The following is a 24,422-nucleotide window of genomic DNA, read 5'->3' on the forward strand; positions in this document are numbered from 1 at the left end:
GGTCAACCAGGTCTTCAACAGGAGCACTAGTCACATCAGTCGGGGGGGGGGAGGAGTCCTCTGGAATCCCCTGGGATCCATTCAGGCTCCAGGAGTGATGGACCATCCTAATTGCCTCCATTCTTATAGAAGGGAAAATTTATTGTCAACCTAAATCTCAACAGGTCAGACCATAACACCCTCTTTTTGCCACTTGTATTTGGCTGCTGACATGCTGGGACAGCCTCATGGTTGTCATGGCAGTCATGAAGTCCTGAGCCTTCTGAGATCTGGTGGCCTTGATGTGGATATTGATGACCCCCCAAGACCAACAGCCTGGGAGGCCTCAACAACACATCAAAAGCCACCTCCATCAGCTCAGACAGGAAGATTGCTGGGTAGTGGGATGGGCGATACACTAGAAGAATCCCCAGTCAGTTCCATTTGTCCCGCACAATATTCACACACTCTATTTATCTGGACAGGAAAATAGGAGAAAGGGACTGAATTTCTTTCGATTATAGCACACATACCCCTTCCTGGACCTTAAGTCTGTCTGATGCTGAACCAAGTACCCTAGTGGGCAGAGCTGAGTCACTGGCTCCCTCCTGTTTATCCACCTAGATTTTAGTTATACAAACCAAGTCAGCCTTCTTATTCACTATCAAGTTGTGGATGAGGGAGATCTTATTATAAATCGACCTTGCATTTAAAAGCAGCATCTGGAGAGCTGGCTCATAGGACAGCCACTGTACCTCCAGCTGAGGTGGACTAGAATATGGAAAAACCCTTAATTACCTGAACCACATTTCCTTTACCTGGTTCATCCACTGCCAATTAACATACTTTCCTCTACCCTTAACTACCCTAATTGGGGGGGGTGCTTTCTCCACATGATCTAGGTAGAAGACAGGCCAGCAGTACAGCACCTGGGTAGGTGGCCTGTTCTTTTTCTTTTCTGTAAATGGTCTGCCACAGTGCTGGCAGATGTACCATGCAAGCAATGGGTAGAAGGGCAGGGAACAGTATGTCTGTGATTTCATTCAAAGGCTCCATTAAAACAATTTTGTAATAACCTGTTACTGAGTCCATAGAGTATACCTGTGTTTATGTGTGACTATAGTATTATCTGTTAACAAGAGTACTTTACATCAAACATGATAAGCACATGTAATTGTTTTCCTAAAGTAGTATAGCTCCACTCCATTTGTGTAACTGCATCTCTTTCCTTTTTTATTTTTGTTTTGTTATTGTTGTCTTCATAGCTTGCTTTTGTAGTATGGTAGGCAAAGTGGAATCAAAAGAACCTTTTTTTAAGAGTTAGTTTGCCTAGGCTTCTTCCTGTTCCAATGGCAAGCACTTACCTCTTTTTTGTGCTTCCAGCCCTTTGTACTTGTTGGCCATGCAACAACTTCAACCTCTTATATACTATTAGGCTGTGTCCATTTTAAGTTAAGATGTATTCCATTTAAAGATCTGCATGGTACTTGATTGTAGTTTGGATTGTAGAACAAGCCCTAAAATGTTAATTACTAGTTAAATAGTCCCCCTCCCATGCAGGCAAAGACTAACTGGCTGCCTCTTTCTTAGGTGTTTGTGAATGCTAAAATATGAGTTCTGTGACTAACCAAAATATGTCCTGTGCAGTAAGAGACATAATAAGAGCATGTGCACGTGTGTGTGCTTTCTCTTCACTCAGGCAAGGCAGTTTCCCTGTCATCAATCAGAGCGGCATTATGGGATCCAGCTCTCCCTACAACCAACCAATGACCAACAGCTCAAGCCTGATGAACCCTCAAGCTCCTCCTTACAGCATGGCTCCTAACATGGTGAACAGTTCCACAGGTAATGGTTGGTAACTTTTCAGGAGCAGCTGTTTTTTCAAAGGTAGACATCCTTAAGGGTGCTATTGTCTATCCGCTTCCTTCGGAGTAAGTCCCATTGAACACAGTGGGACATACTTTTGAGTAGACATGCATTAGATTGTGCTGTAAGTGGTGCAAAGGGTTTCTCCTTGACAACTGTACAGCTGGTTCTACATTCCTTAAAATAGTACTGTGAGAATTCAACAGTTTCCCATTACTGTATCAAATCCTGTGTATTTATGTTACATCATTAGATCCTTTTCTGTTGTTTTCTGAAAACATGAACATGGCACATTTGAAGTCTGAAACAAGACTACATTTTGTTAAAAATAGTAAGGGTTTTTAAGGATGGTACAGCTGTGATTAAACAATATTTTTAGATCAAACTAATTGACAGTATCTTAGCTTGGGAACCTGAACATCAAGGTACCAAAAATCATTGACTGCATTTAGAAATTCAGAATAAACTTTAATTTTCTGGATGTCCCAGTTATTATATTTATCCGTTGAAATAGACAAAAAATGGACATGTTAGATTAGCTAAAAAGTCTTTTGCACTTTTCCTTGCAGGAGTACCATGCCAGGGATCTGTTGGTTGGTGGGATTGCTCGAGTGTTCATATTCATCTGGTTTAAATACTTAAACTTATACTCCCTAGCAAGGAAATTCCTTCCTCATTCCCACCCCAAGTATTTATATTAATTAATACGTCATAATATGCGGTTACATAGTAACTAGATTATCTTGACTTATAGAGCTGTTTTCTGCTAAGTCATGCTCAGAGTAAACCCACTGAAATCAGTGCACTGAAGTTAGTCAGAACAAGCCAGTTGATTTCAGTGGGTCTGTTCTGAATATGACTTAGTAGAATACACCCCATAGGAAAAAAAGACTGTCTAACCATGTATTTCTGGGATGGATGGCAACTATTGTTAAATCCTGTCCTAAAACCATTGATTTTAACTGGGTTGCTGGGAACAGTATATAATGTATAGGGTATGTGTGTAAGTGTATACAAAGAGCATACTCAAATGCAATGCAAGCCATTGTTTTACTGGTTTAACTGGGTTGTAGATGACTTCTTGACATGCTTTAATGAACGCCTGGATTGGAGAGAGAAAACAATGTGTTACTACCTCTGCAGTAGCAGCTTTTGGTTTCGCTTTGCTTTTTTAAGGCAAAAATACCTTTCTCATTCTAACAATGGTTTCTTGTGTGAATGAAGTCCTGTGATCTTTTTTAAAAAATACCATCACACACATACACACAATTGGGTAGTGCTTCTGCGTCCAATGACAGGTCAGTATGTGGCAACAGTCAGGGCTGGCTCTAAAGGGTGGCCAGGTGGGGCACTGGCCCGAGGGCCCCTGGAGCTACAGAGGGCCCTCCTCTCTCCTTCCACAATCTGCGGAAGCAGGACAGGAGCCGCGGATTGCGGGACAAGAGCTTCTGAACCGCCTGCCATCCCCCCGCTTCACTTACCTTTTTCTCCGCTGTTTTTTGCAGTTTGCCATCAATCAAGATGGCGGCCGAGGTTTCCCTAAGGGGCTGAAGCCCCTGCCGCCATCTGGGTTGATGGCATGCATGCGTGCTACATGCACACATTGCTGCCATCAACCAAGATGACAGCAAAGGCTTTAGCCCCTTAGGGAAACCTCGGCTGCCATCTTGATTGATGGTAAACCTGTGCACGCAGCCGCAAAAAAAGCGGAAAGGTAGGTGAAGTGGGGGGATGGGATGGGACAGCGGGCGGCTCAGAAGCTCCTGTCCTGCGATCCCACCCGCGGCTGTTTCTGTGGATCGTGGAAGGGGAGTGGAGGGGCCCAGAGCACGCTGGTGCCCAAGGGCCCCGTCATGCCTGGAGCCAGCCCTGGCAACAGTTCTGGTTCCTCTCTTCTTTCCAGGAGCCCAGAGTAAAGCTTGTGGGTAAGCCATTCCTGTAAGTCTTTCTAGCTATTGCTGCCACTGCCACCTCTACTTGGCTGCTGGAGGAAGGGAGTCTGTTGCCTTCTCCTCTGAAGTTCTAACAAACTTGGATACAATCATTGCCTCATTGAAGGATAATGTGAGAACCAGTTGTTTATAGTGATTCCTCCTGAATCACTGAAGGTGATGATGAAGGTGTTACACGCTGGTAGATACTATTCTCTCCTCCTTTCCCCACCCTTGTTATGTCTTTCACATGATTTGCCTGTTGCTTAAGCAGCATGTTTATGTATACTGTGAAATTAACTACCTTATAGCAAAACTCAGAAGTTTTTTTTTTACTCACACACTCAAAACATAGATAGCCTCTATCATTCCTCCCCCACAACTCACCCAGCTACCCAGTTCTCTTAAACCTTTAAAGTTTTTGATTGCCAAACATTGGTCCTGTTTAGTTCTTTTTGCAACAGCTGAAAATGCACATTGTTGTCCTAGAGCCTCATTATACCTGGGTTGTGGTTGTGGTTGTTTTAACTCTCTAGTCAACAATTTAGCAATTCCCACATGTCTTATTTATAATGGTTTTATGTTGTGTTTTCAGCAATGGTAAGGGAAAGAATACAAATTGTTAATCAGAGAGATTTTTGAAAATGTAAAATAAAATTGCTTCTCATAGTGTTATGCAGGAGGCTGTTTGCCCATGCAACACACTTTCACTCCAGTTGAAAAGAAGAAAAATCTATTGAACAGCCTATTAGATAATCGCTTTCTTCCCCCACCAGAGCTGTCCCAGGTAATACTGTGTTTGGGTTATGTAGTAATGTGTTTTGTCTGCCTGGCTGAAATAAAATTACTTCTGAGCATTGAAACTGCCCTATAAATTCTAGCTTGCTGTTCAGCAGCAGTAATTTTTTGCCCCTTTTCCTCTGGCCCCCAGAGCTGCAAAAATAACCAACAACAAACAGATGGCAGAGTGCCCTGCCTAAGAAGATTTATGTATTGCAAAGGAATAACCAGTTTAAAGGAAGCTTCACAGAGGGTTTTTTTTCCAGATAATTCAGCCATTCTTTATTTCATACAGTGGAAATCTGTTCAGTGCAAAGCCATTTATCCTAGCAATCTTTTGTCTGAGGTAGTCATAGTATTTTTATTGCATTGCAAAATATTGAATTTGTAAAATAATTGACCCATATACCAGAGCTTTTTTTTGTTTTTTGTTTGTACATTTTTGAAGTTTTCACTTCCATATCCAGAGTGTGCCCTGTAAAAACCTAGTATGTGCACTAGTTGTGGTTTATTTGTTTCAGCAATTGACCCTAAAGAAGAACTGAGAGACTGAAGTAATAGCTTTAACCAATAAAGCAATGCAGCAGTCATATCAAGAACATGCAAACAACCCTGGAAAATGCACTATACTACAATAATTCACTCATACTGTTTAAAGTTCAGCAGCCGTTATCCAAACCTCAATGCACTGTGTGAGAATCAAATAAAATTTTATGTTGCTTTTCAGAAGCCAGGTTTTGTAACTTCCCTGTTTTCATTTGCCAAAAGAAATTCTGTTCTTTCCTTTGTAGATTTAACTGGTATTCATGATTTTTCAGTAACTGCTAAAGAAATATATTATACATGTTGTCAAAAAGGACACAGAGACACATTATACTGGATGTCTACATCTTTCTCCCACAAATTCAGTGAAGTAAGCCAAAATGTATGTTGTGATAGCACTCATCCAGAGTTACAGAGGGCATTTGGGATTTTAGTAGGGTCAAGGCTCTCCTCAAATTGAACTTAGGCAGAACAGGTTTTTTTCCAGACCATGATCACATTTTTTATCAAACACAGTCCAGGGTTCTGAATTGGCTCTTGCCAATTGAGAAAAATCACTCTGCACAGAAGTGTCCCTGAAGTGTAAACTCTGGTTTAGCAGCTGGCAACTCTAAACCCCTGAAAATATTTACAGAAAATGCTTCAATCATTGTATTTGTGGTGAGAGCATATGTTTGGTATCCCTTTGTTCCTTTGGGAGGAAGGGAGGGATACAAATATGACTGAAAAAAATAAATCTGTTTTCATATTAAAAAATCTTGATAAGTCTAATTGCTGACATATGTTTTACCTTAAACCAGAAGTTAAATAAATGTATAAATATATAAGTACTTTATAAGTAATATGATGTGAACTAAAGATGCCTATGGTGTGCACTCAGCAAACTGTTTTAAGCAGTACAGCTAGATTTGAGAAATAAATTATGGCCACATAAAGACCAACATCCTTCACTGGTGGGGAAGTGTTGTGAATAGGATATGCCATAAGTTGTGACAGCACAGCATCATATAACATTCCATTTTTGGTGCTCCAAACTGGTATATTGGCACCATTATAAGGACTGATGCTGATGCACATAGTTTGAAAATATTTTATTGGTGAGCCATTTTACCTCAGCAAGTCTTGGACCATGATCACCTGCCCATGACAAAGAAGCTAGGGCAGATGCAGATAAGCAAGAGCCACGTGACAGCCATTTAAAAATGCCTCATATAGCAGCTGCCTGTTGGGATTGATCATTTGATGAAGTTACCATCCTTCAAATTCCCATATCTGCAAGCAGCTGTTTCAGGATGCTAATGCTGGCTTCAACCAGGTAACTGAAGGCACTAGATGACTGTCTTATCATGTGGTACAGGCAGCCATGTGATAAAGTTTGATACCGGGGTGGGGGACCTGTGGCCCTCCAGATGTTGCTGGACTGTAATTCACATCGTTTCTGACTATGACTGATGCTGATGCAAGTTGGAGTCCAGCAACATCTAGAGATCCATAGGTTCTCCACCTCTTTTACTTAGTGCAGAATTTGAGAAAAGTGGGGAGGTTAAGCTCAAGCTTCCCTGGATAGCATGTCCTTCTGCCTGGAAGCCCCAGTTTCCCCAGATCTTGAGTGAACCAATTTCATACTTATTCATTGAACAGAGAAGAGCACTCTATACCTACTCAAAGTTATTCCCATTTTTCATTATTACTCATGTACTATGATTAAATTCCAGCATTGAAACCAGTTTCTAGGCTTCAGCCCTGGCTCTACTACTTTGTGGCTTCTGGCAGTCTGATGCCATTTTCAGAAGCTAACTTTCAAGATAAGAGCTGCCGTTCCAAGGAAACCTTATTCAAAATCCATGTACATAATCAGGGACACATCATTGCTTTCCGTCATGAGAAGAAAAGAAAAATTGTCATCCCTATCTGCCATTCATTCAAGTCATTCATTCATTTCATTTATACCCAGCCATAACTCTCCTCCTTTTATCTGTACAACAATCCTGTGAGGTAAGCTAGTCTGAGAGATAGTGAATGGCCAAAAGTCACCTAATGAGCATTGCCCTTAATGAAGATGGCGGCCGCAGCTTCCCTAAGGTACTGAAGCCACTGCTGCCATCTTAGTTGATGGCAGAGATGTGCGCACATAGCACGCACGTGTACCATCAACAAAGATGGTGGCAGAGGCTTCATTCCCCTTAGGGAAACCGCAGCTGCCATCTTCATTAAGGGCAATGGTAAAGACTAGACAGGTAGGGGGGCAGTGGGAGGCACGCGCGGGGGGCAGGTGTGTGCATGTATGCATGCGTGCGCACACCCACCCACCCACCAGGGGGCCAGGGCAAGCTGATGCCCAAGGCCCCCCGCATGCCTGGAGCTGGCCCTGACCACCCATGCCCATGCTTACTATGACTCTGAGCACAAACAAGACTACCAGGGTTTTCAGAAAGATCAATATTGCCCAAATTACAGCTCTGGAGCAAACAACAGGGAAAGCAAAAAAATATGGTTAGAATTTAAACTGTGCAACTGACACCAATTTAGATTTGTCATTTCAGCTATCTGTTCTGTTAAGAAAACATGGCAGATACCCAAAATGTCACTTTGATAGTATAGACCACCACCACCCACACTCTCTTGTGTTGTAGGCTTCAATGAGCAAATAATTATTTAAGTAGAATCAGTGTGACTAAATATGACAACTGTTTCTTCAGTTATTCTGCCGGGGGGGGGGATATGGTAAGCAATAGGGCCATTTCCTTAAAATCACACACTAAATTTTTACTCCATGAACAAAAGGCTTTTTTTTCTTTTGCTCACACTAGTCAGAATTGATTTCATTTTTTAATTTTAGTGAAAATGGTAATGCAGGGTAATACTGCTAAGTATATGAATGTACCTGTAATGCAACTAGGTTTTTATAATTAATTTTAATGTAAGTGCCAACAATTAGCCTTCTTTACTTTTGCTTTAAAACATTAAATTGGCACCAACAGTTTTTTGCCCATGTGATTTTGCTGCTGCTCAATACAGTGTGTCTCAACCAAAGTTAATCTGCAGTTTCTGCCGCCATATTCCTTGATCCAAAGATCAGGGTACACTCGGGTATACAGTTCTCTGATGTGTGCAGAGATCCTCAGCCTTTTTAGGAAGGTAATCCATGTACAGGAAAAAAGATGCATACATTCAGTGAATGGAGGAGTTCCAGACACAGAATAAAACCTAAAAGAAATGTTTTTGATCAGATATTATGATATGGTGCTCTTTTGCCAAGCTCGTAGGACTGGGCTTAACAATGAGCCTTTGTACAAGGACCAGATGTCAGAGTGGCAGTAGTCATCCTGTTTTGCACACAAAGCTGCCTCATGCAGCTCATGAGTATGTGAGTGTACTGGAGCTCCTGCAGAGCTTTGGATCAGGTTGTTTCTTTTTAAGTAGAGAAAGGCCTGTGTGTAGGGTGGGTGGATATAGCTATTCTTAGATTACATTGCAGATAAGTATTTTCTGTCATCATTGTGCAAGTCTTGCTTTTTATATATGTTTGTTCACAAAAAAATTGACATAAACTATCCCCCTTTTTTTAACAAAACAAAGAGACTGTTGTCTCTTTCTTTGCAAGGGGTTAATCCTGCCTCAAAGCCAAATCCATCTACTTTTTCTAACAGATATGGTGTTTTTCTCCCATATTAAACTTTATACACTCCAAAACACCATGGCACAGCAGTACAGTTAAATGCTAAGGTATAAACAATCAGGAAATTTCCTCACAAAAGTCCTGTTGAAAGGTGTAAGACCATGTTGAGTTAGTGCCAGCTGAAGTAGATAGTACAGGGCTACTTGAACCATATGTTTATATAAAGCCTAGCATATTTGTACTGGTCCTGGTGGATTATACCCAAAATAGTTAAGACCCTCCTGAATAATCCAAAGTTTATTTATTTATTTTATTTATTTATTGTATTTATATACCGCCCCATAGCCGAACATTAAAAACAAATATACTCATTTAAAATCACATCTTTTAAAAACAATTTAAAACACAATTTAAAACACATGCTAAAATGCCTGGGAGAAGAGGAAAGTCTTGACCTGGCACCGAAAAGATAACAGTGTGAGTGCCAGGCACACCTCGTCAGGAAAATCATTCCATAATTTGGGGGCCACCACTGAGAAGGCCCTCCCTCTTGTTGCCACACTCCCAGCTTCCCTCAGAGTAGGCACCCGGAGGAGGGCCTTTGATGCTGAGCGTAGTGTATGGGTGGGTTTGTATCGGGAGAGGCGTTCCATCAGGTATTGTAGTCCCAAGCCGTGTAAGACTTTATAGGTTAAAACCAGCACCTTGAATCAAGCTCGGAAACATACAGGCAGCCAATGCAAGTGGGCCAGAATCGGTTTTATATGTTTGGACCATCTGGTCCCTGTTACCAATCTGGCCGCTGCATTTTGCACAAGCTGCAGTTTCCAAACCGTCTTCAAAGGCAGTCCCACGTACAGCGCATTGTAGTAACCTAACTTAGAGGGTACCAGAGTATGGACAACTGAAGCCAGGTTATCCCTGTCCAGATAGGAGCGTAGCTGGGCCACCAACCGAAGTTGGTAGAAAGCACTCCGTGCCACTGAGGCTACCTGAGCCTCAAGTGACAGAGATGGTTCTAGGAGAACCCCCAAGCTATGAACCTGCTCTTTCAGGGGGAGTGCAACCCCATCCAGGACAGGTTGGACATCCACCATCCGGTCAGAAGAACCACCCACTAGCAGCATCTCAGTCTGGTCTGGATTGAGCCTCAGTTTATTAGCCCTCATCCAGTCCATTGTCACAGCCAGGCACCGGTTCAGCACATTGACAGCCTCACCTGAAGAAGATGAAAAGGAGAAATAGAGCTGCGTGTCATCAGCATACTGATGGCAACGCACTCCAAAGCTCCGGATGACCGCACCCAACGGTTTCATGTAGATGTTGAACAGCATGGGGGACAGAACTGACCCCAGCGGAATCCCATACTGGAGAGTCTAGGGTGCCGAGCAATGTTCCCAAGCACCACCTTCTGGAGCTGGCCTGCCAAGTAGCAGCGGAACCACCGCAATGCAGTCCCTTCCACTCCCAACTCAGCCAGTCTTCCCAGAAGGATACCATGGTCAATGGTATCAAAAGCCGCTGAGAGATCAAGAAGAATCAACAGAGTCACACTCCCCCTGTCTCTGTCCCAGTCTCATCCAAGAGTGTCTGGAGCTGGCCCACAACCACTTGTTCAAGGACCTTGCCCAGGAATAGAACATTTGCCACCGGCCCATAGTTATTAAGATTTTCTGGGTCCAGGGAGGGTCTCTTCAGGAGTGGTCTCACTACTGCCTCTTTCAGGCAGCCAGGGACCACCCCCTCTTGCAGAGAGGCATTAATCACTTCCCTGGCCCAGCCGGCTGTTCCATTCCTGCTAGCTTTTATTAGCCAAGAAGGGCAAGGATCCAGCACAGAAGTGGTTGCATGAACCTGTCCAAGTACCTTGTCAACATCCTCAAGCTGTACCAACTGAAACTCATCCAAGAAATTGGGACAAGGCTGTGTTCTGGATACCTCGCTTGATTCACCTGCTATAACACTGGAGTCTAATGGCAGATGCTAGAGATTTTATCCTGGAAGTGCCTAGCAAATTCATTACAGTGGGCCTCAGATGGTTCTACCTTGTTCCTGGGGCCAGCGTGTAATAGCCCCCCGGACAATTCTGAAGAGCTCCGCTGGGTGGCACATTGATGATTTGATAGTGGCAGCAAAATATTGTTTTTTTGCTGCCTTCACTGCCCCTAAATACAGCTTACCATAGGCACTTAACCAGTGTATAATTGCATCCACTAGGAGTTCGTCTCCATCTGCACTCAAGCCGTCTCCTATATTGTTTCATCAGTCTCCGCTCTGGGGTATACCATGGAGCCATACAAGCTCTACACAGGAGAGGGTGCTCAGGAGCAATCATGTCAACCGCCTGGGTCATTTCTGTATCCCACAGTTCAACCAGGGTTTCAACAGGAGCGCCAGCCCTATCAGCCTGAAAACTCCCCAGAGCCCTTTGGAAACCATCTGGATCCATTAGTCTCTGGGGGCAGACCAACTTAATAGGTCCCCCACCCTTGCAGAGGGGAAAATACACTAAAGTCTAAACTTCAGCAAGCAGTGATCTGTCCATGACAGAGGGACTGATGTAAGGCCCCCCACATTCAGATCACCAACTCCATGTACAGTTGCAAAAACCAAATCTAGAGTATGCCCTGCTACATGTGTTGGGCCAATGGCATATTGGGACAGTCCCATGGTTGTCAAGGCCCCTTCCTTGCTATCCTTCCGTCGGCAGGCAAAGACTTTTTTATTCTGACAGGCTTTTGGACTAGAAGATGTTTAAGATAGGGCCTCATAAGGTCTGTTGTATTGTTCTATGGTCCTATTCTTAATGTTTTAAATTGTCTTAGTATCTTAAGTGTATATTTCATGGTTTTAATGTTACGAATAGTTTAATTCTATTTTAATTGTATATTTTTGTATGTTTTTTACCTATGTGTAGTTTTTATTTGTAAGCCGCCCTGAGTTCCAGTTTTGGAAAAAGGGCGGGGTAAAAAAGATTCATTCATTCATTCATGAAATCCTGAGCCGCCCCGGATAAGGTGGCCTCGGCATGGATGTTGACATCCCCCAGAACCAACAGTCTGGGGAACAGTACACCCGAGACCACCTCCATCAGCTCAGCTAGGGAGTCTGTTGGGAATTGGGGTGGGCGGTACACCAACAGAATCTCCAGTCTGTCCTGCTGACCCAGCATAAGGTGCAAACACTCCAGACCAGTGGACATGGACAGGGTGCTTGCAGAGGGAGATGGAGCACCTATACACCACAGCAACCCCCCCTCCCCGACTCTCAAGTCTACCCTGATGCTGAACCAGGTAACCTGGCGGCTGAGAGAGACTGACTCCTTCCTCCTCACCCACCCAGGTCTCGGTTATACATGCCAAATCGGCTGCCTCATCCACAATTAAATTGTGAATGAGGGAGATCTTATTATGCACCGATCTGGCATTTAGCAGCAGCATCCGGAGGCCTGAAAGCTGGCTGATAGGGCAATCAACAAACCTGCGGATGTGGGGAGACTGGAACAAGGCACAGCCGTTAACTGCCTGGGCCGCGTTCCCCTTACCTGGCAAGTCCTCCTCACAATGCCATATCTCCCTCTACCCGTCACTACACTAATTGGGGCCCTACTTAATGTTTTCATGATTTGCAGTGGGCTCTTTTTGCACAGTTAATCATCATTCCAAAAATAGGTCAGTCCCTCTCTGTCCCCTCTCAGTCCCTCTATAGGGGGCTGACTGTACAAGCACAGCATATAGGACAGGAATATAGATCCCTACCAGTAGGGCCTTTTGAGATGTTGTTTCATTAGCAGAAAAGGAAAAGGCAATGTTTGAACTTTGTTACAGTATTTTACTATCTTATGATACTCAGCTACAGTTTAACTCACATTGTGTTTGCCTTTGAGTGAGCTAGGTTTGGTGTGGTATATAGCTTATGCAGGACCTTGACCCATATTTTCTTTTTTAATATTCTAACTTTCAGCTTCTTCTAATAAAACCTGAGGCTAGTTCTTGGAACCTGTCCACTCTACACTGCAACTCTTTTTCAACCCCACATTTCACTGTTACCTTCTTTTTAATGTTTTATATATTTTGGTCTGTACTTTGAGGGCAGGTTCATTACTGTCATTGTAGAAGAGTGTGTGCACATACCTTAATTTGCCAGAATTGTGACAATAGTGTTCCTTCATTGCTTGAAGGGGGTCAAAATAATACCCTCAGTTTGTCATTGGACTAAAAAGCAAAGGGATGTCAGCTGTAAATCCCTCGGAAGTATTCTTGAAAGTCTGTACAAAGCATTTCAGCAAAGAATGTAGAACTACCTATGGATGCTACACAAAAGATAGGTTTTAATATTATCCATTTAGAAATTACAGTAGTATTTGCTTCTCAAAATGATATGGTGGCCTAGATTAAGCTGTTGTGAGCAATTAGTCCTGAGCACTGCTGTAAAGAGAGTGATACACAGTATAACCATATTTGCATCTGAATACACATAAACAACACATTGAAGCCTTCTTGCACATTCCCTTGTTTGATTGGGGAAAATCATAATAAGCACATTTTAAAGAACTGTAACCCATATGATTCTATGGAACATATCTGATCACTCAAATATTTATGTACCATTTTCCACCACAATGTTACTACTCCTTCCCAAAATCCTTCTACAAGCAGTTGAATGGGCCGCCTGAAGAATTAATCCCTAGTAGTTCTACACATCACTATCCCAGCATAATTCAGGACGTCTGTGGTGACAGGACACAAACTTGCAGCTAGTAAATTGGCAACCAATTCAGACTACTTATTGTGCAGTCTAACTCAAGTAAGAAAAATGTGCCAGCCACAAGTAGAATGGTCTTCTGATTTCACCCTAGCTCCCACAGCTGTCCATAGAGCAAGTGAGCAAGGTCAAGATTGCAACTTGGATAGTTTTGTTCATAGTCATACTATGTATACACTCTTTGATTGCTTAGTTCTGATTTTACATTCATTCATAAATGCTTGCTGATCCCTGTAGCCTTTTTCCTCTTTTGGAAAGGGACATCTTGTTCCCATTTTTAAAGTATACAGCCACAAGAATGGCTGTATACTATAGCCAGCATGGAGTTTTCATATTCCACCATGTTAAACTGCAAAAAAAACCATGCCATTCTGTTGCTTCCCATAAGCTCATTTCAAAACAAAATCTTACAAAACTTACAGTCCTGAACTCAGAAACACTTGCTTAACAACCCTCTAAGTTTTTAGAGTGATACACAAAACACAGAGAGAATCTAGAGTTCAAAGTGTAAAAAGGAAAAAAATCCAGAGCCCTGTTGGACTTTTTTCTGTCAGTAGCCTCATAAATTGTTGAAATTAATTAAAAATCAGCCATATTCACAGAGTACCTGTAATCTGGTTACTGACCTTGCCCCATATTCAGACCGTCATCTTCTGCAGTTTAAAAGTTTAAAAAATGCATGACTGATTTTTAATTTAACAAATTTAACATCTATGATAGCGCAGGCATGCTCAGTAAGAACCAACTGTCAGTGTTCTAAAAGCAGACTCACAGTTGTTTGGCTTGGCTAATGAGGGGGCCACACCCATGCCAGACATTTATTCCACTTTAAACAGTCATGGCTTCCCCCAAAGAATCATGGGAAGTGTAGTTTGTGAAGGGTGCTGAGAGTTGTTTGGAGACTCCTATTCCCCTGACAGAGCTCCAGTGACCAGAGTGGTTTAACAGTCAGCCCCTCTTCTGGTGATTGTAGCTCTGTGAGAGCAATAGGGCATCTCCAACAACACAAACTTCACTTCCCGGGATTCTTTTTGGGAAACCTGTCCTGCCCAGAGTCCAAGAGATGAGACTGAGACAAGGCTGGAATTAATTCTTGTTTTATTAGAGTAACGGTTACAATCGAAAGCAGTGCACTTCATAGACCTCTCTATGCTGACTCACTACTGACCCTAACTAGACTACCTAAGCATGCTCTGCAGCGTGTGGAGTAAGTTGACTCAGCACCGCAATCAGGGGAGCGCCGCCTTAACTAGGAAAGGTTTTCGCCTGTAATCTTTGACTCCTTGGAAGTTCCACCTTCTGACCAACCCGCTTCTCACAGCATCTCACACGGGGCGAGGGGGGGCGAGCGTCCGCCTGCTCATCTGACAGTGCTGGCTCGACTTCAGGGGGTGGGGAAGCGTTTGAAGTGCCAGGCGGGGAGTCCTGGGGTGGTGGAGTTGACGCACACGTGAGGTCATCCCCCAACGGCTTTGTTGAGGCCCTTATAGGTGGAGCGAGCTCTGCATTGACGGGAGGACTGTCCGTGGGAACTGGCTGGCTGTCAACTTCACCCCCTCCCCTCAATGCCATCAAAAACATCATCCACCTCTGGCTCCTCTCCCTGATCTATCTGGGGAAGCTGGGGCTCAGCCGACTCCTCTTCCTGGGGGAGTTGGGGCTCAACATCAACCCCCCCCCTCCATGCATTATTCCCCTCCACCCCTGGGGCTTGGGCTTGCTCGGGTAGGCTTCATGGAACTCTCTCACCAAGTCCGGTGCATGGACCTCTACTGCTTCCCAAGAACATTCCGATGGATGATACCCCTTCCAGTGAATTAGATACTGAAGCCGTCCCTGGCGCTTCCACGAGTCTAGTTTCTGCTCCACTTCATATTTCTCCTGCCCATTCACTGTGAGGTGGGGGTGATAGCTCCACTGGCATTATGTGAGGGTCGGGGGAATGTTCCAACATCAGCAGGGAGCGATGAAACACAGGCTGTATCCTGAAGATGGGAGGCAGTTTCAGGTGGAAAGCTACTGGGTTGATTTGAGCCTCCACTTCGAAGGGTCCCACCCTCTGATCCTCCAACTTATGGCAACGTCCCTGCGTAGGCAAATAGCATGTAGTCAGCCACAATCTGTCTCCCACTCAGATGGGGGGGCCCTCCTGCCGATGCTCGTCCACAGCTCTCTTATAATAGAAAAGACACCTAGTTGTCTTGCTGGTAGTTGACATAATAGTGCAGGTATTGTTCTAACATGGCATTAACTATTTCCGTCTGTCCATCCGTCTGCGGGTGATGGGACAAGGAAAGTCTCAGTTCACTCTGTAGGATTTGCTATATCGCCCGCCAGAAGCTGGCCGTGAACTGTGTTCCTCGGTCAGAGACCAAACTGTCCGACAGTACACATGCTGCACATAGAGGGGGGCCGTCTCTTGAGTGTTTGGAAGTCCCATGCATGGGATGAAATGCACCATTTTCATAAAAGCATCCACTACTACCAACATGGTGGTTTTCCCCTGCGAGGAAGGAAGATCAGTGACGAAGTCCATGGTGACCATCTGCCAGGGTCCTTGGGGGTCGGGAGGGGTTCTAGAAGCCCAGCGGGCCATCCAGTGGCATGCTTGGCCTGAGCACAGGTGGGGCAGGATCGGACGTAATGCTCCACTTCTTGTTTCATCCGAGGCCACCAGAAGTTCCTGGCGATAGCTTGTAAGGGTTTGTAGGCTCCAAAATGCTCCACGGTGGGGGAGCCATGACATTAGCACAGCACCTTGGCTCTCACCTCTCTGGAAGGCACATACATGGCTTCATGACAATACAGCATCCCTTCCTTCAGCGTGAAACCCTCGCTACTCTCAGTGGGTTGTGTTGCTAACTCAGAGCACTTCTCTTTAGCAAAGGGATCCTGCTCTTGCAGCTCTGTCACCCAGGACTCTTGGCATGCCCCCACTAATATCTTTTCAGGAGGTATGATTAGTTTTGGCAGTTTCAGGATCAGGCTGTCTAGGTATTCTGGCTTGTGGGACAACGCATCTGCTCGCTTGTTCTGCACTTGCGGGATGTAGTGAATTTTGAAGTGGAAGTGGGCTAAGAACTGTGCCCATCGCATCTGTCTCTGATTCAATTTGATTCAAATTCCGATGGTCGGTGTGCACTTCTATTTTGTGCTGCACTTCTTCTAGGTGATGCCGCCAAGTTTCAAAGGCATCCCGGATGCCCAGCAACTCCCTTTCGCACACTTTGTAGTTTTGCTCTGAACTGGTCAACTTCCGCGAGAAATAAGCGCATGGTCTCAGGCTTCCCCCTTTATGTGCTGGTTGTAAAAGCACCGCTGCAATGGCCACATCCAACGCATCTGTCTCAACTGCAAAGGGGTGTGTGGGGTCTGCGTGCTGTAAAATGGGCTCCGAGGTGAACCGCCCCTTCAACTCTTCAAAGACTTGCTGCACAGCTTCTGTCCAGTGAATGGGTCCCAGCCCCTTTAGACAGTCCGTGAGGGGCTCCATCTTGTCGGAGTAGTTTGCAATGAACCAGTGGTAGTAATTGGCAAACCCCAGGAAGCGCTGTAACTCTTTCTTGGTACAAGGAAGTTGTCACGTGAGAACACAGTGAATCTTGCCCGGATCCATCTCTACTCCGCCTGGTGAGATGCGATACCCCAAAAAGTCCAACATGGTCACGTCAAACCTGCACTTCTCTAACTTTTAGCATAGAGGCGATGTTCCCGGAGGCGCCGCAACACTGCCTTCACATGTTCTTCGTGTTCCTTGGGGGAATCAGAACATATCAGAATATAATCCGAATACACGATCATGAATCGATCCAAATAGTCCCAAACGATGTCATTCATGAAATTTTGGGATACCCGTGGAGCATTAGATAGCCCAAATGGCATCACCAAGTAAACTGTCCATATCAGGTTTTGAAGACTGTCTTCTACTCGTCCCCCTCTTTTATTCGCACCAGATTGTAAGCTCCCCTCAAATTTATTTTTTATTTATTTATTATTTAATTTGTATCCCGCCCTTCCTCTCAGCAGCAGCCCAGGGTGGCAAACAAAGCGCTAAAAACACTTTAAAACATCATAAAAACAGATCTTAACATACATTAAAACAGCGTTAAAAACAACTTTTTAAAAGGGTTAAAAACATTATTAAAAAACATATTAAGCAATTCTGACACAGACACTTGAGCTTGGTATAGATCTTGACGGACCACAATCGTTCCAACATTTCCATGATGAGTGGCAATGGGTAGCTATTGGGGATGGTGATCTGATTCAGCACCCTGTAGTTATTACACGGGTGTAACTCTCCTTTTTTTCTTCTTAACGAACAGCAGAGGTGCCCCTGCTGGGGACTGAGGGTCGAATGAAACCTCTCTTCAGGTTCATGTCTAGAAACTCCCTCAGCACCGCCAACTCTGGCTCTGACAGGGAATAGATGCGCCCGGATCGAATGGGCGCCCCTGGCATTAGGTTGATGGCACACTCATATGGCCGGTTGGGGGGCAGTTGGTTGGCTTCTTTTTTGTCAACAACATCCCAGTATTCCACATATTTCTCGGGTAGAGGAGCTTCCTCTTGCAATGTCGCTCCAGCCACTATCTTGGTTGGGTTTTTTCCTAGGCTGGCAGTGTTGTTGGCAATATCTTGAGGCGAACGCCACCACCGCCTCATCCCAGAAAATGGTTGGATTGTGTTGGACCAGCCAAGGCATCCCTAACACCACTGGGAAGCGAGGCAGAGAAGCCACATAGAATGACAGTTCCTCCACATGCCCCGGTATCTCCATCCCTAGCATCTCGGTCACTCTGGTCACAGTTCCTGACTTTAGGGGACACCCATCAATGGTCTCGACGGACAAGGGTTGCTCAAGCATCTGAATGGGGATGCCATGCTCGTGGGCGAAATTGTAGTACATGAAACTCAATTACGCCCTGCTGTCAATCATGGCCTTGACTTGGAAACTCTGTCCCGTGAACAGAATCAATTGGACTGGCATGAGCAGGGCAGCTTGCGATGGAAGTGGTTGTTGCTGAGGCCGCTTTGTTGACTTGGCTTCCAACTCTTGGGCCTCTACAAGAGCTGGGATTTGGAGTTTTCCAGCACCGTAGTCTTCTCGGTTTTGGAAGGGCATCCTTGGACCAGGTGCCTCCCTTTTTCCCAGTATAGGGATAGCCCCTCCCTCCTGCGCTTTCCTTTCTCCTCCTCTGACAAGCGTGGTCGGGCCCCACCAATTTGCATGGGGTCCACCCCTGATGAGGTCAAAGTTCCCATGCTAGGTGGATGACGGATGTGGGGGAGAGGTAGTGGTGCCTGGGAACAGAGCAACTCCGCTCTGCGCTCCAACCGACGGCCCTCGAGCCAACTGTCTATCTGCAAGCACAACTGTATCAACTCGGCCAAGGTGCCTGGTGGGGAGGTGCGCACCAGCTCATCCAGCACCTCTGAACTCAAACCATTCCAATAGAAGTACATAAGGGCCAGGTCTTTGTAATCAGTCTCTTGGGCCAAGACACGGAATGTGTTAGTGTAGACCCCCACGGAGCCCCTTCCTTGCTTCAGGGTTCCTAGCTGGTGGGCAACCATCTCCTTCCGTTGTGGATCTTGGAACACTTCTTCCATGGCTGCGATGAAGGCAGGGTATTGACCCAGGATGGGGTCATTTCTGATCAGATATGGGGTGGCCCACTTGGCAGCCTCTCCTTCCAGAAGGCTGATGAGGAACACCACCTTCAAGTCGTCTGTCAGGAACTCTGCTTGACGTACGTGCAACTCAATGTACAGTTCACACTGGGCATGGAACATGGTGAACTGGCCACTGGCCACAGTAGCAGGAGGGCAACCCCATGGGGGACTTGAATCTGACGGGTGGCACAGCTGCAGGTGGCACACCTTCCTGGGCAATGAGGGCACGGAGGTTCTGGTTCTCGAGTTGTAGGTTCTGAGTCATGACTTGGAGGTTCTGGAGCTTGGTGTACAAGGTCTTGAGGGTCACTGGGATTCCCCCTTTGGCAGCGGTGCTAGCCTCCATGTTTTAGGTCATGGAAGCATCAGAGAAGAGGAATGGTGGCTGAGTCAAGCTGTCCTGCCCAGAGAACAAGAGACAAGACGGAGATGAGACTGGAATTAATTCTTGTTTTATTAGAGTAACGGTTACATCGAAAGCAGTGCACTTCATAGATCTCTCTATGCTGACTCACTACTGACCCTAACTAGACTACCTAAGCATGCTCTGCAGCATGTGGAGTAAGTTGTGTCAGCACACCAATCGGGGGCGCTGCCTTAAATAGGAAAGGTCTTTGCCCGTAATCTCTGACTCCTTCGAAGTTCCACCTTCTGACCGAATTGCTTCTCGCGGTGTCTCACGCAGGGTGAGGGGGGTGAGCCTCCGCCTGCTCATCTGACAGTGCCGGCTTGCTAGGTGCTGGCTCAACTTCAGGGGGCGGGGAACCCACTGGTGGGGAAGCATTTGAAGTGCCAGGTGGGGAGTCCTGGGAGGGTGGAGTTGATGCACGCATGAGGTCATCCCCCAACAGCTATGTTGGGGCACTTGTAGGTGGAGTGAGCTCTGCGTTGATGGGAGGACTGTCTATGGCAACTGGCGGGCTGTCAATTTCACCCCCTCCCTCAGTGCCATCAAAAATGTCATCCACCTCTGGCTCCTCTCCCTGATCTATTTGGGGAAGCTGGGGCTCAACTGACTCCTCTCCCTGCTCCTCCTGGGGAACTTGGGGCTCAACAGAACCATGACTGTTTAAAGTGGAATAAATGTCTGGTGTGGATGTGGCAAGGGACAGCTTTGGCTTAAATTTGGGTGGGAGACTACATGTGTCTGCTGTAGAATAAAAAGGTAGGGGAAACCTTGAAAAACAACAATATTGTTAACAATGTTTTCCTTTTGGAAAGGAAAGGGGTTTCCCTCTGCTCAGTGCCCCCAAATCTCCTCCCCCTCCACTTCTTCCTCCCTTTCTGTCCCTCCCCCAAGTTTCACCTATCCTGTGATTGCACAGGAATAAATCCCACTGAACTCAATAAGCATGGAAATGGTCAAACCTACTCTTCCCTCCTGTCCCCTTCTAATCCCCTCCCCCTTCTTCCCCTTTTCCTCTCCCTTCCCTCCCTCATAGTCGTTTCACCTATCCTAAACATGATTCCATGGGAGTATATACCATTGAACTCAATAAGCATACAAATGATCAGATCTACCTTTCCCTCTTTCCCTCTCTCCTCCCATCTTCCCTTCTTTCTCTCCCCCTTCCTTCTTCTTCCTCCCCTGCCCACTCCAGACCTCCCTCCCTCCCCCTGCCCCTTTTCTTCCTCACCTGTGGTCAGTTTCACCTATGCATGCAAATGATCAAACTTGTCCTCTTGCTCCCCTCCCCACTCCTGCCCTCTGCCCTCCCTCCTCCTCCCCTGTGTTCAGTCTTACCTATCCTAAGCATGACTGCAGGGGAGTAAATCCACCTGAACTCATTAAACATACAAATGAATAATCCATGCTCAGCAAACTTGCATAGGATCCCATTTCTTACCTCCTGGATTAAAAAGCAGAGAAATTCACTAATGGGCAAATAAACCTTATGGTTTAAGAATGTACTTCTAGCCAACAGATATTTCTGTCACACTTTAAAAAGCAGGAAAACTGGGCAGTTATAGTGAATGCACCAGGAGAGCAGGAGACCTGACCTGCTCTCTGAGATATTGTACTGCCCTACAAATCTGTCAAAATGCAAACAAATTTGGGTTGGTCTTTCACAGTCTAATCCACTTCCTGTATAGCTTGGAAGAATTTGGTAACGTGCCTCTGAGCATATGGTGAGTGGTGGCAACACCTGTGATCAAGACTGCATCTCCAAAGATGGAGAATTACATTTTTGTATGTTTGTTGGTATCCTCCTTACTCTGCTTCTTTTCTGTGTTACTACTGCTTCTACAAACAATCTAACCTAGAAAATAATATTTCATTATTCATCCTAGAAATATGTGTCAAATTTATTTTTATTAAATTGCAAAGCCTTCTTATTGGTCGGTGTCATATGATGGTGAAGATAGCCTTTTGTGTTTCAAACTGGAGGTTTTATTCTGTTTCTATCTGGAGTGCATTAACAGTTGAATCTGAAACTTTGATGTAAAATTAGACTGATTCAACATGCTGCCGATTAATGAATCTAGCTGTTGGAAAAAACAGACTTCGCCTGCCCAATATGCATGTGTTCAGCCTGCTGTGTTTAAACCACTCCACTTAAGGCAGGGTGGGCACGGTCAATTAAAAACACAGAGCACACCTAGAATTTTGCTAGAATATATTTCACCTCCCACTGTTTTATCTTGTGCAAACTGAGACACTCCTCATGCCCACTGGAGGCTATTCTGCTGAATAGTCAGTGCCGTTATTCCACAATAGTTTTTGAAGTTTTTTTTAGTGTAAATTTTGCAAAGTGTTGTTGTAATTCACATATTCACAGAAATAGAAGCAAAAGAAAATTATTTTCTATATGAAACTTCACTAAAATTGCAGAGTAAATCAAACACATTTAAACTGACTAGCTGAACTATATCAACTGTCTTAATATTGTTGTTTCCTCCCTTCTACAACAAGATCAGCACAGCACGTCTTGTTTCTTGTATTTGGGGTGATTGCAGGTGTTGTCACCACTCACCAAATGCTCAGAAGGACATGTTACCAAATTCTTCCAAGCTACACATGAAGTGGATTGGACTGTGAAACACCAACCCAAATTGTGTTTGATTTTTTTATAAATCTGTAGGGTAGTACAATATCTCAGAGAGGAGGTCAGGTTTCCTACTCCCTTGGTACATTCACTGTAGCTGCCCAATTTCCCTGCTTTTTAAAGTTTGATAGAAATATATGTTGGCTATAGGTACATTCTTAAACCGCAAGGTTTTTTGCCTGTTAGTGAATATATTTAAGACTGAAATGACTTTTTTAAAGCTAAGTAATTTCTGAATGCTGATATTTTTAAAGCCTTATTTGGCCTTTAACTACGCCACAGTAACGTAGAAGTAAGCCCATGAAAAACCTCTGGCAGTTCAGAGATGAGTATTAAGTATATTGTTAGCTGTAAACTCATATGGCTGGATAGGTTTTTTGGCACAGCCATTTTCCCAACCTGCAGTGATGTGATGCTAAAGATATTAGCAAATTAGCACCATGAAGCTTGCCAGCTTATTGGCCAGAGTCTTGCTTGCTCTCTCGCTGCTGTAATTAGAACTAATTATTTTCTAAAACACAGTAATACATGAATATGTGCAATAATCATTTTGTAGTGGGCAATCTGTGAAGTGTTTTTAAAGCTCCCCCCTTCCCCTTTGGCTTGTTCTCCCACATGTTGGCTGCTGAGTAAAACACTGCATTATCATTTTACAGAAAAGCAAAACAGCCCAATAACAATCAGGCTAAAGTTTTATTATTCTGTAATATCCATCATATTTTATTTTGCCTTTCCTTCTCCCTTCACTCTTTTAAAATGCAGTTTGCATCGTTAGAAAAGTATTGTTTTTAGTTATATTCACTAATAGGCAAAAAAACTTTGCAGTTTAAGAACGTACCTATAGCCCACAGATATTTCTATCAAACTTTGAAAAGCAGAGAAATTTGGCAGCTATAGTGAATGCACCAGGGGAGCAGGAGACGTGACCTCCTCTCTGAGATATTGTATTGCCCTACAAATTTGTCAAAATGCAAACACAATTTGGGTTGGTGTTTCACAGTTCCTTTGTAGATTGGAAGAATTTGGTAATGTGCCTCTGAGCATATGGTGAGTGGTGACAACACCTGCCATGCCAAAGATGGAGAATTACATTTTGTATATTTGATGGTGTTCTTACTTTGCTTCTTTTCTGTGTTACTACTGCTTCTACAGAGAATCTAACCTAGAAAATTCTATTTCTCTCATTATTCATCCTAGAAATCTGTGTCAAATTTATTTTCATTAATTTCAAAGCCTTTTTATTGGTCAATGTCATATGATGGTGAACACAGCCTTTTGTTTCAAACTGGAGGTTATGCTCTATTTCTGTTTTGGGCACATTAACAGTTGAATCTGAAACTGCAGTTTGATGTAAAATCAGACTGATTACAATATGTTGCTACTTAAGCAATGACCCTAGCTGTTGGAAAAAACAAACTTGGCCTGCCCAAGATGCACGTTTTCAGTCTGCTATGCTTAAACTACTCCACTTAAGGAAAGGTGGGCATGGTCAATTAAAAATATAGTGCACACCTAGAATTTTGCTAGAGTATATTTCACCTCCCACTGTTTTATCTTGTGCAAACTGAGATACTCCTCATGTCCATTGGAAACTATTCTGCAGAAACGTCAGTGCTATTATTCCACAAATGTTTTTGGAGCTTTTTTTGGTGTTGCAGTGTTGCTACATTTCACATATTCACAGAAACAAGCAAAAGAATGATTTACTATAGAAAACTTCACTAAAATAGCAAAGTAAATCAAACATGTTTAAAGTGACTATCTGAACTATATCAACTGTTTTAATATTGTTGCTTCCTCCCTGCTAAAACAAGATCAGCACAGCACATGTCTTTTTTCTGTTATTTGGGCTGATTGCAGGTATTGCCACCACTCACCATATGCTCAGAGGCACATGTTACCAAATTCTTCCACGCTACACAGGAAGTGGATTGAACTGTGAAACACCAACCCAAATTGTGTTTGCATTTTTACAAATTTGTAGGGCAGTACAATATCTCAGAGAGGAGGTCAGGATTCTTTGGGGGAAGCCATGACTGTCTGAAGTGAAATTAAGGTCTGGTGTGGGTGTGGCCCCCTGATTAGGCAAGCCCAGCAGCTGTGATTTTGGCTTTTAGAACACTGACAGTTGGTTCTTACTGAACATGCCCAACATTATCATTGAGTTCAAGCCAAAATTTCTTAAATTAATTAAAAATCAGCCAGGCATTTTTTTAA

General features: G+C 44.3%; 1 protein-coding gene across 14 annotated transcripts in view; it reads left to right on the top strand.

Annotated features, from left to right (window-relative positions):
* The window catches only part of ARID1B (AT-rich interaction domain 1B), a 620,767-nt gene that overhangs the window by 535,578 nt on the left and 60,767 nt on the right, over nt 1–24,422 (top strand). For all 14 annotated transcript variants that reach the window (XM_061624213.1, XM_061624203.1, XM_061624204.1 and 11 more), the window contains one exon: nt 1,679–1,824. In XM_061624213.1, the coding sequence (XP_061480197.1) occupies nt 1,679–1,824 (146 nt within the window). The remainder of the gene's footprint in view (nt 1–1,678; nt 1,825–24,422) is intronic.

This window comes from Rhineura floridana, chromosome 4 (assembly GCF_030035675.1).
Source record: "Rhineura floridana isolate rRhiFlo1 chromosome 4, rRhiFlo1.hap2, whole genome shotgun sequence".
Taxonomy (NCBI): domain Eukaryota; kingdom Metazoa; phylum Chordata; class Lepidosauria; order Squamata; family Rhineuridae; genus Rhineura; species Rhineura floridana.